At 36.4% G+C, this 14,797-nt stretch overlaps 1 protein-coding gene across 1 annotated transcript in view; it reads left to right on the top strand.

Moving 5' to 3' along the window:
- Positions 1-14,797, top strand: part of Pla2g4a (phospholipase A2 group IVA) — a 128,456-nt gene that overhangs the window by 42,057 nt on the left and 71,602 nt on the right. The window contains exon 4 of the mRNA XM_046462691.2: positions 14,456-14,604. Within this exon, the coding sequence (XP_046318647.1) occupies positions 14,456-14,604 (149 nt within the window). The remainder of the gene's footprint in view (positions 1-14,455; positions 14,605-14,797) is intronic.

The raw sequence follows: 14,797 nt of genomic DNA, 5'->3' as shown, positions 1-14,797 counted from the left end.
TTGTATCTCCTTTCTTTGTTTTAGATAGTACTGACTATATCTATTTTTGTTTTATTCTTTGGTAAATTGCCCTATCCTAAGTAGCTGCATTTAGAAATTTCCTTCTGCATTATTGAGATGTCCTAATACAAATGGCAGCATCCCATGAACTCTTCGCAGGGGCAGAGATGACACTCTAATCATAGCCTCTGGCCCATCTCCTCCTTTTCACCAGAGGGCACCCAGTCAGCCAAGAACAAATCAGTCACCGTTTTTTCCTAGACATGTTGGCTAGTCTCAGAATCACTGAAGACTGATGCTGAAATACAGCATCTACCTTCAGTGTCCCAATGTCAATCCTGCTCTGCATTATTATGCTCAAGGTTCATATGAAGAAGCTGTCAGTAGTTTACATTTATACCTGACTCAGAATCATTACAAGTTTCTTATTTCTAAAACAATCAGTGTGCATCACTTGGGTGATATTAACACAACTCTCAGTTTTAAAGTTACAAGAAGTAGCAATGGATGTGACATGTTATAAATAGCATGGTGACATAGGTTGGGTGCTAGGTGTTGGATGGCTGGGTGTTCAACGCTCTTTAGTGTTGTCTGTTCTGTGATGGAGGAAAGCCTCCTCCAACAGCAGGTTGTGAATTCTACTGTGACAGCAGAATTTCAGTTGGTAATAGCGTTTTCTCTGTGCCTCCATGAAACGAAACACATAAACCTGACCACAAACCTCATTTATAACCAAATGAAATTGCTAAAACCAACGCAGTAGTTACTTCGTTGGATTTCTGTTCCTTTTAAGAAGTGCTAGGGAAAACCCAGAGCACGTATGATAATGGAGGCTAGTCTCAGAATTCAGAAGAAGATAGAGCCACATGCCCTTCTGTAAGATGTGATCAGACAGCCAACGCTGTAATGTTCTTTAAAATGACAAAATTTCACATAATTATGAGACACTTTAAAATCCTAATTATGGATACAAACTGAGGTTTCTTTTCTTGTCTGGCCCTTTATTGGACACTAAACTCTTCCTGTATTCTTGCTGTATTCTGGCTGCTAAGCATGGTTGTAGGATTACACGTGGGGCTAACTTTTCTTACAAGTATTCAGGAGACAAAGAGCTTAATGTTGGCATTAAACTTTAACAAAAAGTAAATATCTTCAGGAGAATTATGAGCTCCTTGTACTCAAATCAGCTTTTATAAGTTTATATAAATTAATATCTGAACGTAATCAAGGATTTCTTGAGAATCTCCCACATTTGTTTCTTATAATATCTATTCCTGTGGGGAAACGAAGTTTTCTTTCAGATGAACGCATACGCACAATCTGGATCAAGTTCCTAATTCTTAAGTCTCTATGCTATTTGTAGGCCTAGGTTGATTTCATTTCCCGCAACAGTCTTCTTTAATTTTAACATCCATTTGAATCACTGAGGGATTTTGTTCAAAATGCAGGTTCCTTTTCAGTAGGTTTGAGGCATAGATTCTGCATTTCTACTGTAGGAGTGGTGCAGGCAGTGCTGACCCATGGACACATTTGGGTTGAGAAGCCTTTTTTTTTTTTTTTTTGTGATGCAGGGGATTGAACCCAGGGCCTTATGCACGTGAGGCAAGCACTCTACCAATTGAGTCTGAGAAACCTTTTCTGTTTTGTTTGCTTCCCTGAGATCTACAGTGCTCCTGAGCAGAACAAAGGCTGTAAGCATTCTGTAAGGGAGCATGGATTCTAAGGGTTTTTTTTGTTTTTTTTAAACCAGTTTTACTTCTTTAAAAATGAAATGCATTGAGCACTTTGCTACTTTTAATTTTAAATTCCTATGATAAACTCTTAATGAGATGAATTACTACATTATCATTGAGAAGACTCATAGAAGGAAACACGAGTGCTTTAAACTTGTATCATAATTACGTTATTAAATCCTGACTTTTATACTAGAATCATGATCAGACCAGATTGCAAACATAGGAAAAAAATCATTTATTTTTTCTGTTCTAAAGATCACAATGCCTACTTAAAGTCAAATAGTCGAATATATGGCAGGCACCATATATATACATTTACATTCACAAAAACACTCTTTCCCTCACAGACATAGAACAATCTTCCATCAACATTTTAGTAGGGTTTAATGCTCCCACAACTTAATTTGTGATGATATTTAAGACATATTCAAGAACTCAGGCAACATGACTTAGGCACTCTGCTTTTAACCACTGTGATATGAAATATTGTTATTCTCCCCTTCCAAGAGCTGAGGTTGAGATGTGTCACATCTGTGGTATACATTTCTACTGCATGAAATTCAGATAAATCCTTATAGCTATTGAAATCCTTATTGCTTTCACATATTGTCAGGGAATAGAACTACAAAACCAGGTTGATTCAAACAGAATGGAATGCTTTTAAAATGTCTTAGACATATGCCTTCCTGTGGGAATTTATGGAGAACTTTAGGTTCGTAACACCTTATGGCCATAATGAAAATCTGTAAGATTATTTGAAAGAGCTGTAAAAGCTCCTTTACAACTTAGTTCTGGCTACAGGTGCATAATATTTGCAGATGTTTAATTCTTTTTGGATTGTGCTGTGTTGCTCTGTATATCTTTGCTGTCCTATGGAATAATTACCCTTAAAGTTAACACATTCTCCATTTTCATACTCAGGGCCATGAAATCTCACATCATTTTTCTAAATCATAGTAATTTGGACTCTGAGCCGTACTCACTAGAGTAGGTGGGGGCATGTGAGTCGCCTTTCTTTCCCAAGAACCCACAAGAATTCTAGACATTTAGAGTTACCTGGAAGTTAGGAGTAGGTTCTGCTGGGAGCCTTGGTGTTGGCCATTATTGGAATCCAACCTTCTGTTGAATGTTGTGTTCATGGAGGCTGACCTTCCACTTTTTTTAAAAAGAAGGTGTTTTTATCAGTGCTTTATAGTTATACCAAATAGTGGGGTGCCTTCCATCATGAACAGGCCATGAAATGCCTCTGAGAGAAATTCCAGAAGCCATGCACTATACCAGAGAGAAGACCCTACAACCATCTTCAGACTGATAGTGCTCAGGGGCCAGTGTCCACGGCCATCTGTGGTCACCAAGCCATGCACAGTGAATAGACGCATGTTTCTAACACTTGTAGAAATACAAGAAAATTCAAAACTATAGGAATTTTAGGAAAAGTTGCCCTCTTTTCTCCAGTCTTAAAGCAGAATCCTCAATCCCAGCTCTATGACCCCCTAGTTTGATCCTCTTGATAGGACCTAATTCTCAATACAAAGTGTTACTAATGTGCTGGGAAAAAAAAAAAACAAACTTATAACTCAATCTTCCAATTCATAAATGCTGGGATGAGAGGAATATTGCACATGAATATAGAGGAGCATTATCTATTTAATCTTTAAGCATCTTCAGGATCAAGATCATCTAGAAATCAGTATGAAATAAATTTTCCCTGTCCTGTATCCATTCTTGAATTCCAAAGTGATCAGAAGCTCCAGGAAAGAGGCGGGGCATATTGGTGAAAGAGCATGGTCCCCAGGCTACTCACTGTAGCCCCGTGTCTTTGCACAAGTTTCTTACCTTCTCTTCATCGTCATCCCTGGTCTTGGAGATGTTGGGAGAATTCAGTGAGTTGGTACTTGTGATGTGCTTACATTTGTGATGCGTGACAAGTGCTCAATAAGCATTACCCGTCAATTAAAATTTTATTTCATACATCAACATAAAAGGACATTTACTTTGTAAATATTATCTTTGATGACAAAAAGGATGGATATTCCTTTGGGTCATCTGGGCACTGGAAAACTTTCAGTTTTTTCATTTTGAAGACAAAATATTTCCCTTTTGAATTCCTGCGTTAAGCAAATTAAGGGATCCTTCTCTCTCAGCTTGAGAGAAAGAAGCTGTAGAATGGTACCTTTGGTGCTAAGCTATTTTTCTGAAATTACTCGGGCACAGTGTGCGCCCATGTGTCTCTGGCAGCTTGGCCTGACTTCCCCTTAACATCCATCAAGGACCATGGGAGTGCTGATGCGTGCTTGTCAAGCTGGTCCTGTGGTGCCTTGCTTTTTCGAAATGTTAGCGGAAAATGAACAGAACAAATGAAAATGTGCAGTTAATTATTTCTTTCTTCTTGAATATATTGCTTTTTTCCTCTTCAATTGAGAATTTGAAAGTAACTTTATATTCCACTTTTTGTAAATTATAAATGCCTCTGTTATTTCTCTTCATGGTTAATTTGAATTTGTATGAGGTATAACATATAAAAAACTTCATAATATTTTTGGGTTAATTACAGTTTTAGATTAAGTAAGGAATTTTAAATTTGAAATGTTTGAAATATTTATTTAGAATATTTAAAATAATGTTTGAATAATATTTGAAATGGCAACTAACATTGCCATTGGCTTGAAGCTACGAGATGCCCTAAAAGTATATGGTTTCTACTTTAAGCATTTTCCTAGTATTAGACTAGATTTTGACTGAACATGAGTTATAGTTTACTAATGTGGTTGGAATGTTTTTGAGTATCCACCCAGGATTTTAAAAACTCTAAATAAATTTATTTTCCAATGGTCTTTTCATGGAAGATAACTTCAAGATGAGTTAAGTGTCCCACAACACATGTCTACCTCACATCTCTTATCTTTCATTTTTTGCGTAATGGAGAAATATAATGTGTTAGAAAGGCACTCCTGTTCCTCATCCATTTAGAATGCCATTTAGTTTATTCTAAAGTCAAATGGTTTTTACAAGTACATGTAGTCATTTTACTCTTTACTTAAATTGCATTAGTTTTTGTTTGTATTTATGTGTTCATGTGCTTCAGGTCTGATTTATACAGTAAATAATACTGTTCTGTGACATTTCAGTAACATCAATCGATCTTTGGGTTTGCATTCCATTTATTCAATAGAATAAACAGAAGTATATTCCAGTAGTATGTTGGACAGCAGTAAAAGTACAATCTGATCAAAATGGAAGAGAGTCACCGGTACTCACAAGCACACGGTCCCCACGTCCTATATGTTTTCTCAAGACCTAGCATGGTGGATCCTACTCATTTAGTTCTTTATCATACATGTATCACACATGAGCTTCTTTCTCTTAAATTACTTTTCATATTTTATTTACATGCCTTAATATGTTAATGTTCTGTGAAGGACAGTCTTAATTTCAAAAACTTTTAAAGCTGCATAATATGCAGCCTTCATTTTGTGTACTTAAGTAAATTTTTTTGCCAAAACAAAATAAAACCTTACACCACTTCTGTCTTGAAAGGGTATGATTAAAATCTAATGGAATTAAATTAAAAATCAGATGAAATGTTTCCTAAATTGCCAAGGAAAAGTATGCTCATAAAGGTTCTATGACAAAGAGAATATCTCTGTTATTTTAAAAATTTGAGCATTTATGTGAAAACATTTATCATGTGTTTTTTAAAGAATATCCTAATGTCTTAAATTTTTTCTTAAAATTAAAAAGTGCATAGAGACTGAAATGACTGGTTATACTTAGCTGAGGTTCAGTTTGAGGGTCCTTGAAATTTACTGACTTTCTGAAAGCACCTTTCCATTTTCACATCCCACTTGATATATCAAAATATTTTAGTTAAGTGTTTTAGATAAAATTCCAGCAGAATTATTTTTGGATGATGTATAAAGGTAATTCATATCTCTAGATGCAAACTTGAATAACAGCTTTGAGATTTTCTAGTTGGAAAAGAAATGTGAAAAAAAATATAATTTCAGGGCTTATTCCAGCAAGATTCCTTTATCAATATCCTCATCAATAAATGGGATGAACTCAAAGTAAAAAGCTTCTTTTCGGCAAAAGAAACAATGAGTGAAGAGGGATTCTACAATTTGAGAGCAAATTTTTGCCACATGCATGTCAGATAGAGCACTAATCTCCAGGATACATAAAGAACTGAAAAAAACTTAACATCAACAAACAAATAAACAAACAAAAAAACCAACCCAATCAATAAATGGGCTAAGGAGCTGAACAGACACTTCTCAGAAGAAGATATAAATTCAAACAACAAATATATGAAAAAATGTTCAACATCTCTAGTAATTAGAGAGATGCAAATCAAAACTACTCTAAGATTTCATCTCATGCCAGTCAGAATGGCAGCTATTAAGAATACAGACAACAATAAATGTTGGCAAGGATGTGGGGGGAAAGGTACACTCATACATTGCTGGTGGGACTGCAAATTGGTGCAATCAATCTGGAAAGCAGTCTCTCCAAACTGCTTAGAAGAAATCTCTCCAGATTTCTTAGAAAACTTAGAATGGAACCATCATTTGAACCAGCTATCACACTCCTCAGTCTATACCCCAAATCAGCATACTATAGTAATGTAGTCACATCAATGTTTACAGCAGCTCAATTCACAATAGCTAAACTGTAGAAACAACCTAGATGCCCTTCAGTAGATGAATGGATAAAGAAACTTTGTATGTGTATACACACACACACACACACACAATGGAATATTACTCATTAAAAGAGAGTAAAATTATGGCATTTGCAGGTAAATGAATGGGCTTGGAGAATATCATGCTAAGTGAAGTAAGTCAATCCCAAAAAATCAAAGGCCAAATGTTCTCTCTTATAAGTGGATGCTAATCCATAATGGGGGGGGGGCATGGGAAACATGGAGTAGCTTTGATGGGGCAGAGGGGAGGGAGGGGTCATGGGGGCAGGAAAGATGATGGAATGAGATGGACATCATTACCCTAGGTACATGCATGACTGCACATATGGTTCAATGCTACGTTGCGTACAACCAGAGAAATGAAAAGTTGTGCTGCAATTGTGTACAATGGAAAAAAAATGCTGAATGTACACTGCTTCAGTCCCTTGAAGAAGGATAAGAGAAGTAAAAACAATGTTGGTGGTGGGTGGCTTTCTTGAGTATATTTTACACTGAAGAGGAAGCATGTCTTGGTGGTTAGAGCAAGAACACTGGAACTGTCTGTCAGATTCAAATCTCCCTTCCACTCCTTGTTAACCATGTGAATTTGGGCAAGTTACTTGGCTGTGCTATGTCTTGGCTTCATCAGCTGTTATATGGGGTAATAATCACCACCCCTTCCTTGTAGGTTTTTTAATGAGGACTAAAGGAAATGATGTCATACTGTGCACAATGAAAGTGTTTGCTAAGTAAATAAAAATACCAAGCTTTTTAGAGCTTTACCTTTTACTTCATTTATTTATTTCAGTGACACCATGAAATATGAGTGATTTTTACTTCAATTTTACAGATGAAGGAATTTAGACAAGATGCTAAGTACTGTCCTGAATTGCACAGCTGCTGTGTTTTGGGGCTTGAATTCAGACTGTCTCTCAGTGTTGCTTACTATTGCAGCAACTTTGCCTTATTAGTAGTTTACCATCCAGCTGGCAAGACTAAATAGGTTTAAATAACTGTTTGGAAAATCTTTGCAGTTAGCTTCAGAGAAGACTACATAGCTTGAATGGAAATTGAGATAGGCTTTAGAACTTAAGTGGATGTTTACTATTGGGATGCGTGTGGGATATTTGGATATGCGGAAACAAATCGTAAGAGAAGATATTAGGAATGGGATTGACATGGTATGTCCAATGTGCATTATTTAGGGAATGTAGCTTGTCTTCTGGTTTCTCCTAGTGAAGACATGTAAGGTAGGGAGAGTCATGTTTTGCTTTAATGTAGTGGTTCTAAACCAGTGGACAATTATGTCCTTCTCAGCCTATTGGATAGTATCCAGAGACATTTTGTTTGTTAAAATTGGGGATTCCTACTGACATCCAGCAGGTTGAAGCCAGGGATAGCATTCCAGAGCCAAGAATTATCCAGCTCCAAATGTGAGCAGTGCCAAGATGGAGAACTTCCATTTTAATGAAAAGTAATTATCTAAAGTAGAGTGGAATCCAAATATAACTCAGTCCACATAGCTACAATGAATAATATAAATAAATTGCTATGTTTTATCATACTGCATGAGAATTTCTGGAGAATTATTCTATCTGTGCAACCTAAAGAGACTCTAAGAAACATCCCTAGATTAAATATAGTTAATACATTCCAAGCACAGATACTTATTACAAAGATATGTTTGTTTTCTTCCAGATAGGTATTATAGAGATTAAGGAAGATGATAATAGAGGCAACAACAAATATTTCAGTTACGTTTTAAACCTTCATTTAGCTATGTTTTTCTATTTTCTGCTCTTTTAGCAAATCCCAGGGATTGCCTTCAGTGTCCATAGTCATTGAATTCCAATTTTGAGCCCTTTTTAGAAGCAGCAGAGGCCACTACCTGTAAACAAACTCCCTGAAGTTCTGCCTGTTCCTGGGAGTTATTTTTTAAGGAAAGTAAATTGAAATTCAGGATTTTTTTTTTCCATTCAATACTTGGAAATGAAAGTTAAATACCAGAACTCTTGGAGAAAATGCCTCACAATGATTTATATTAAAATATAAATAAGTGGAGTAAGGACAAAACATCCAATGGTTGAGACCTGTTACTGAGGAGTAAATGTTAGGGAGCAGAGACTATTGTGCCTTGCACAAGGGTCCCCTGTACCACAGCATTGCTCAGGATTAGCCCCGCCTCTGTTCCCTTGGTAATATTTACTATATTTCTGTGAGGTTTAAATTTATGCTTGACTCTTGGATATAGTAGTGAATAGGAAGCATATGGTCTATGCCATTGTGTAAGGTATTGTTTAACAGAGGCAAAAATAGACAAGAGTTGTCAACATTGGCCTATTTGATAGAGCAAAGAGGTTCTTGGCTTCAGAAAGACTGGATACATCCTGTTTGACTTACTTAATGCCTCTGAGACTTGAGTTTGTGTTTCCTTCATAAATTTGATGGCATTAGGAATGCCAAATCAGCAAGTTGAAGTTGTATGTGGAATTATTTTTATTTCATGCAGATGTATATAGATGAAGCCTCTACAGAATGTGATTTGTAGTTGCCAGTTTTATCCATCAGAAAACAAAACAACCAAATATTTTCTTAGGAAAGTATGGACGAGATAAGGAAAGAATGAAGAGAACATCTCATTCCCCTTCTCCCTCAACTGTACAGTCCTTGGACCCTTATCGTGCATAGTCCCGGGACAAGAACAACGACTCAGATGACTTTTAGCTATCAGCATCAAAAGCAAACAATGATACATACATACAAGTCAAAGAACAGCCCTGTTCTTTTGGCAGAATGAGAATGTTTCTGCCATCAGTATGTGTCAATTTCAAGGATGTTTCTGGGCCTATATGTGGACTTGCAAGGGTGATGTTCCACTGTAATGGAGGAGGGCCACTGATTGGAAAGAGAATCCGGGCTTTGGTGGCATGGACCTTGTGAAGTTTTTTTCACCATGAGTAGGTCTGACTTCATAAATTGGGGTGACAGTATGGGAAGTGGTTTAAAAACAAACAATCACAAGATTATGTTAATTGCCCAGGACAGAAGTGTTGCTTAGTTGAGCTGGGGCAGTGATATTTTGAATGGAATGAGGAATCAGTTGTCAGGGCCATTTTAGAAGTTTTAAAGCTAAAACATGGAGACAGACTGGATGTAAGGACTCTGGAGAAAAAGAGAATGACTCTCATGATTTTTACCTCTCACAGCTAGAAATTTTAGTACCAATAAATAAATAGGAGAGTTAGGAATAATAGTACAACTTACTTTTCGCTCTTTGTTTCATGTTGCTTTATTTGTGTTTTGGTTTGCATGTAGGGAAAAAATAATGAAATAAAAATTTTCATATATCTTGTTTGTATTGTGGGCCACATAGGAGGAGGAGGACATATTGAGCATTTTTAAGACTATATAAAAAACTGATAATTCTGTTACATGTTGTTCTATAAATGTCAATACAGATTAAAATGGTGAGCAAAAGAAACCAGTCCCAGAAGTATATACTGATGTATACTTTACAAATTGATTTTACTTACATGAAGATAAAACTTAAGCAAACATATTCTATGCCGATAGAAGGCAGAGTAGTTGTCACTCTTGTTCGGGAAGCTGAAAGAGTTTGAGGAAAGATGCCAAAGTGCTGGTAATGGTCTTTATTTTTAATTGAGTGATGGTGTCATGATGAATTCAGTTTATAAAAATTCAACAAGCTAGACGGTTACAATCTGTCAACTTTTCTTCCTGTATTTTATCCTTCAGTTAAAATATTTACATTTAAAAAAATATATATATTTTTTAAGATTCATGCATTTACAGTGGTACTGGTCATCAGTATTCTAGGGTTTAGGCGGCAATTCAGTTAGCTTAGAACATGAGTATTGAAACATGAGTATTAGCAATCCTAAAGATGCCATAAATTTTTCATGTTTAATTGCTGTTATCACTAAATCGTTAATGCTCCAAAAGAGTCACCACATTTTGAATAGTATTAAGAGACATTTCTTTCACCAAATAATTATTAGTTTTGGTCTTCATTGTGGCATTTCTAGTTTGGTAATAATTGATGTGTAACATTTGAATATCATCAGCCCATCACCTTAGAAAGGTTGCAAACCAAGGTGCACACCCACATTTGCTTTATTCTTGAATTTGTCTTCATACAACACTTGAAAATGTGCTTAGTGGCTAGAGAGGAACAGAAGTGACTAAGTGGATTGTCCCTAATCTTGTCTACAGGCATAATAATGCCTGCACAGAAGGCCAAGAAGCCTGTTAATGTCTTCAAGCCACAATGTTTCTGTGGGTGCTATTATACTATTGTTCTTTAGTTTGTTCTGATATTAGTCTTAATTATGCTTTAAGCCTTTGTTTTTCATATGTGTGTAAAAGAATCCCCTGATTAAGTTGTTGAAAATGCAGATTTTCAAGCCCATGCTGAAGAATAAGATTGTAGAGGACTGAATTTCAATGTTTTTATTGTGGTGCCCAGAATCTAATCCAGGGTCTTGGGCATCCTAGTCAAGTGCTTGACCACTGAGCTGCATCCTCAGCCCCCAATTTGCATTTTTTTAAAAAAGTTTTATTTGTTCTTTTTAGTTATACATAACAATAGAGTCTATTTTGACATATTTATACAAACATGGAGTATATCTCAATTTTCATTTTTCAAGCATTGCAGATGATTCTGGGAAGGTAATTCAGTAGCCTGAATTGTGAGAAGCTCTGTATTTAGCACACCATCACTGGGTCATAGCTATTCAGAGTGCTGGTATTTTGACTATGCATTTGAGGGCAGTTCTCACTTGGGGATTTTTTGTTGTGATTGTTTTTATTTATTATAAGACTGGTAGTACATGACTGGTCATCCATATTACAGAGTTTAAGTTACTGAGTGTGGTGGAATTGAGAAAGCAAATGAAGAATATTTAAAAGAGTGTAACTAAGAGTTCGAAGCTTTCACTAATTCCTATCATGAATCACAAAATGTATTATTTGGGCAAAGCTGAAATGACAGATCTACCTGTTATTACTTTGGGCAGGCACTCCTTAAACTACTGAAGTTTATGAGTAAATTTTACAACCCTGGAATTCTGAAGCTATTTCTGGTGCATGTAGTTTCATGTCATCTTTATGGGAATAAAAAAGATCTGCATCCCACACCCCCATCATTTTTGTTTGTGAAGGTTTAGATAAAAGAATGAGATGTAAGAGATTCTGTCCACACATTACCTCTTTGCTTCACCACTGTTTTTCTGGAAATAGTCAAGGTGAGGCCCAGTTAGTATCTCAATAACCACTTGCCCCTTAGGCATTAATTCACAAAGCCACATAGTAAATATGTAGGAGGAAAAAAATCATTTTCTAGATTTGAGTACTTCTTCTTCTTCTTCTCCTTTTTTCCTTAATACATTTCTAGGAACTTATCTAAAGCACTGGGCTGAGTATTTCCTGTCAAGTGGACTTTCCTTCTTCAAAACTTCTAATTCTTTTTGTGACCTTGCCAATGATGATTATAGATTAGACAGAGAAAGTGAGCTCAGATATCTATTACCATCATCTATTTTTAGACTAGGCTTTTAAAACTGCTTTTCATCCTGTAGTGTTGACCATGGCTACAGTTTTGCTTCTTAGTTTGCAAAGGTTAGGATTGGCCGAGATTGCTATATCGAGTTTGCAGCTATGAGTGCTTCTCCAAACCTCTGTCACCCTCTGACATCTTAACTTTAAGGTCTCTTGCTGAAGAAGCAACAGGAAAAATTAGAAAAACTGTCTCTCTTGACCATTATTTTAGGATACTGACTTTATTTGAAAATAAAAATAAATGAGTAAAAAATGGTGGCGTTAAACTGGATTCCAATTTTTTAAAAAGTCTGTTGATGTTTTGACAGATAAACATGCTTCAGGTATCTTCTTTTTTATGGTCTTTATCATTTTGATAGGGTTAGGATGTGTTACAGTATATCCCCATTGAGAGTCCTAAGCTGGCTGAGAAGATAGTTTTATCATGGATTGACACATGTCCCTTTATTTTGCTGCTATTTTTCCTATCCGGTTCCTTCCAAGGAACTCTTTGCTTCCCCTTCTTTGTGTGGTCTAAAAAACCCTGTCCTCCTTCTTCCTCAGAGATTCAAATAAGCATCAAGCCTCTAGGGGCAATTGCCCCACCTACTATTTGACCTAATTTGTATGTAATGGTCTGAGTGACTGAGCTACTAGTCATGGGGTAGTGTATCTGCTTGTTTCCCATCACCTTGCTTTTAAAATTTGCATTTGACTCACTTTCATAGTCCAAATTTGCAGGTTAGGGCTCAACTCCTTATCAAAGTCAAATTACTTTTTGATGGACAGTTTCCTAGCGTTTAGAGAGCACTTATTTGTTGAAGGAATGGGATACCTACCCTGCCTGCAGAGTTTTAATATTCTAAATGGAATTTTCTTGCCTTTGATTTTTCCTAATATTTCTGGGAAAGTGAGAAAGAACTAGCCCCATGGCATGGAGGGGCTGTATATAATTTTTCTTATGTTTAATCTGAAGTATTAATTAAATATGTAAAATTACGTATATTTACTTGTACTCCAGAAGGGAAAACATGGTCTTTTTTTATAATCTTCTGCCATCTGCCATTCTAAATGTGTAGTTTTATTTCTGGTGCAGTCCTACTGCACCAGCTGGAGATGTTACAGAAACACGGCCAAGAAAAAGGAGCAACCATCTCCTAGTGGCAGATATAGAAGAATTTCTTTTTGGCCCATTTCCCCCAACCATCCTTCTTTTTGTTTTATAGTTTGTCTTTCATGGTCCTGTAGAGAAATATAAGCATCAAGTTAGAAACTGAAACAACTGCCTATTTCTCTAAAATATCAAACGTGTGACTAGATATGGCCCATACCAAAGTCAGACTACTTACAAACGAAGATTCCTAGTTCCACTGTAGGTGTGTTGATTATGGCTCTTGGGGGAGGAGGGTCAGGACTCTGTGTTTTCACCAGGCAAAGTGGTTCTCACTTTGGAGACCCTTGACCAATGAGCTCCAGACTGGAAAATTTAATAAATGACAGTTTTGAATGCCGGTATTCCATTTGCAGATATTCCTACTTTCATTTTTTTAAAATGCACAATTTAAAAGAATCTGATGACTATATAGAAGAACTATGAGTAGTATTTTAAAAATTAAGTGAAGGGCATTGATTTTCTTACTAGATGGCCATAGTTGTTGAAGCACAAGGTATATTAAAAATAAAATTTTACTTTGAGAACTAATAATTCGGAAGCCATTATTTCTGTTTTTCCTTTGCTTTCACTTCTTGTGTTTTATTTGTGTGAACCTAGGTACTACTTTCTCTCTCCCTCTGTCACCTCTTTTGCTCATTTTCTTCTTATTTTCTCTCCCTTCTCTCCTTTTCTCCAAAACTCCATGTGCAGCTCCTTATTCCATAGCAATCCATACCTCCTGATCTCCTTGTCCACCAGGAGCAAGATGTCTTCCAAAGAACATTGCTGAAGTCACATGACTCTAGCAAGTTGAAGATCTTGCTCTGGTACTTAGTAGCTGTGTGACGTGGTTATATTGTACATCTCTCAGTTCTTGTTGCTTCAATACTAAAGTAAAGTACTTCCCTTACAGCAGTCCTGTGGAGTTTAAATAGATTAAAGTATGCACAGAGCTTAACACAGCTTCTAGTAGTCATCCCTTAGTTATTGGTTTTTGCGCTTATTAATTAAAACGACCTTGTAAGAAAGAATGTGTTAAACAAAAAAGTCAAGTCCTTGAGTTAGGAGACCTTCAATTCACTATTACTACAGTTGCTTTCCATTGCTAGATCCTGAAGATAGGATCCCTGCCCCCAAGGTGTTTATAGTCTTGTAGGAAAAGATAGATGCATCATTCCGCCCATAAACTATAGTGTGTACCATGCTGTAAGATGGTAAAGGATTTGGTGGAATCACTGAAGAAAGAATGTGGCAAGATATATTAATAACAACAAGTTATGAACGAAGAATTTCATTTTTGTTTCCTCATTTGTGTTAACTGCCCCGTAGTTGACACTCCAGATCCCTACGTGGAACTTTTCATCTCTACGACCCCTGACGGCAGGAAGAGAACAAGACACTTCAATAATGACATCAACCCTGTGTGGAATGAGACCTTTGAATTTATTTTGGATCCTAATCAGGAAAATATTTTGGAGGTAGGTAAATCATCTGGGGGTTCTTAGAAGGCCATCCTTCATGTAGAGAGACATGCTTCAGTGTTCTCCTGTTCCCTTCTTTAGCCTCAGTTAAGTGATGGGACTCAAGCTGGCAGCAGGGTAGACCACCTTCTAGATGTGCCATCAAGTCTTATGAGCATCCAGTGGGGGAAATTCAAGATGCTGAATGAGG

Source organism: Marmota monax, unplaced genomic scaffold (assembly GCF_021218885.2).
Source record: "Marmota monax isolate L192 unplaced genomic scaffold, Marmota_monax_Labrador192_F-V1.1 WCK01_AAM20220418_F8-fsc00250, whole genome shotgun sequence".
Taxonomy (NCBI): domain Eukaryota; kingdom Metazoa; phylum Chordata; class Mammalia; order Rodentia; family Sciuridae; genus Marmota; species Marmota monax.
This window is presented reverse-complemented; position numbering and strand designations above follow the sequence as displayed.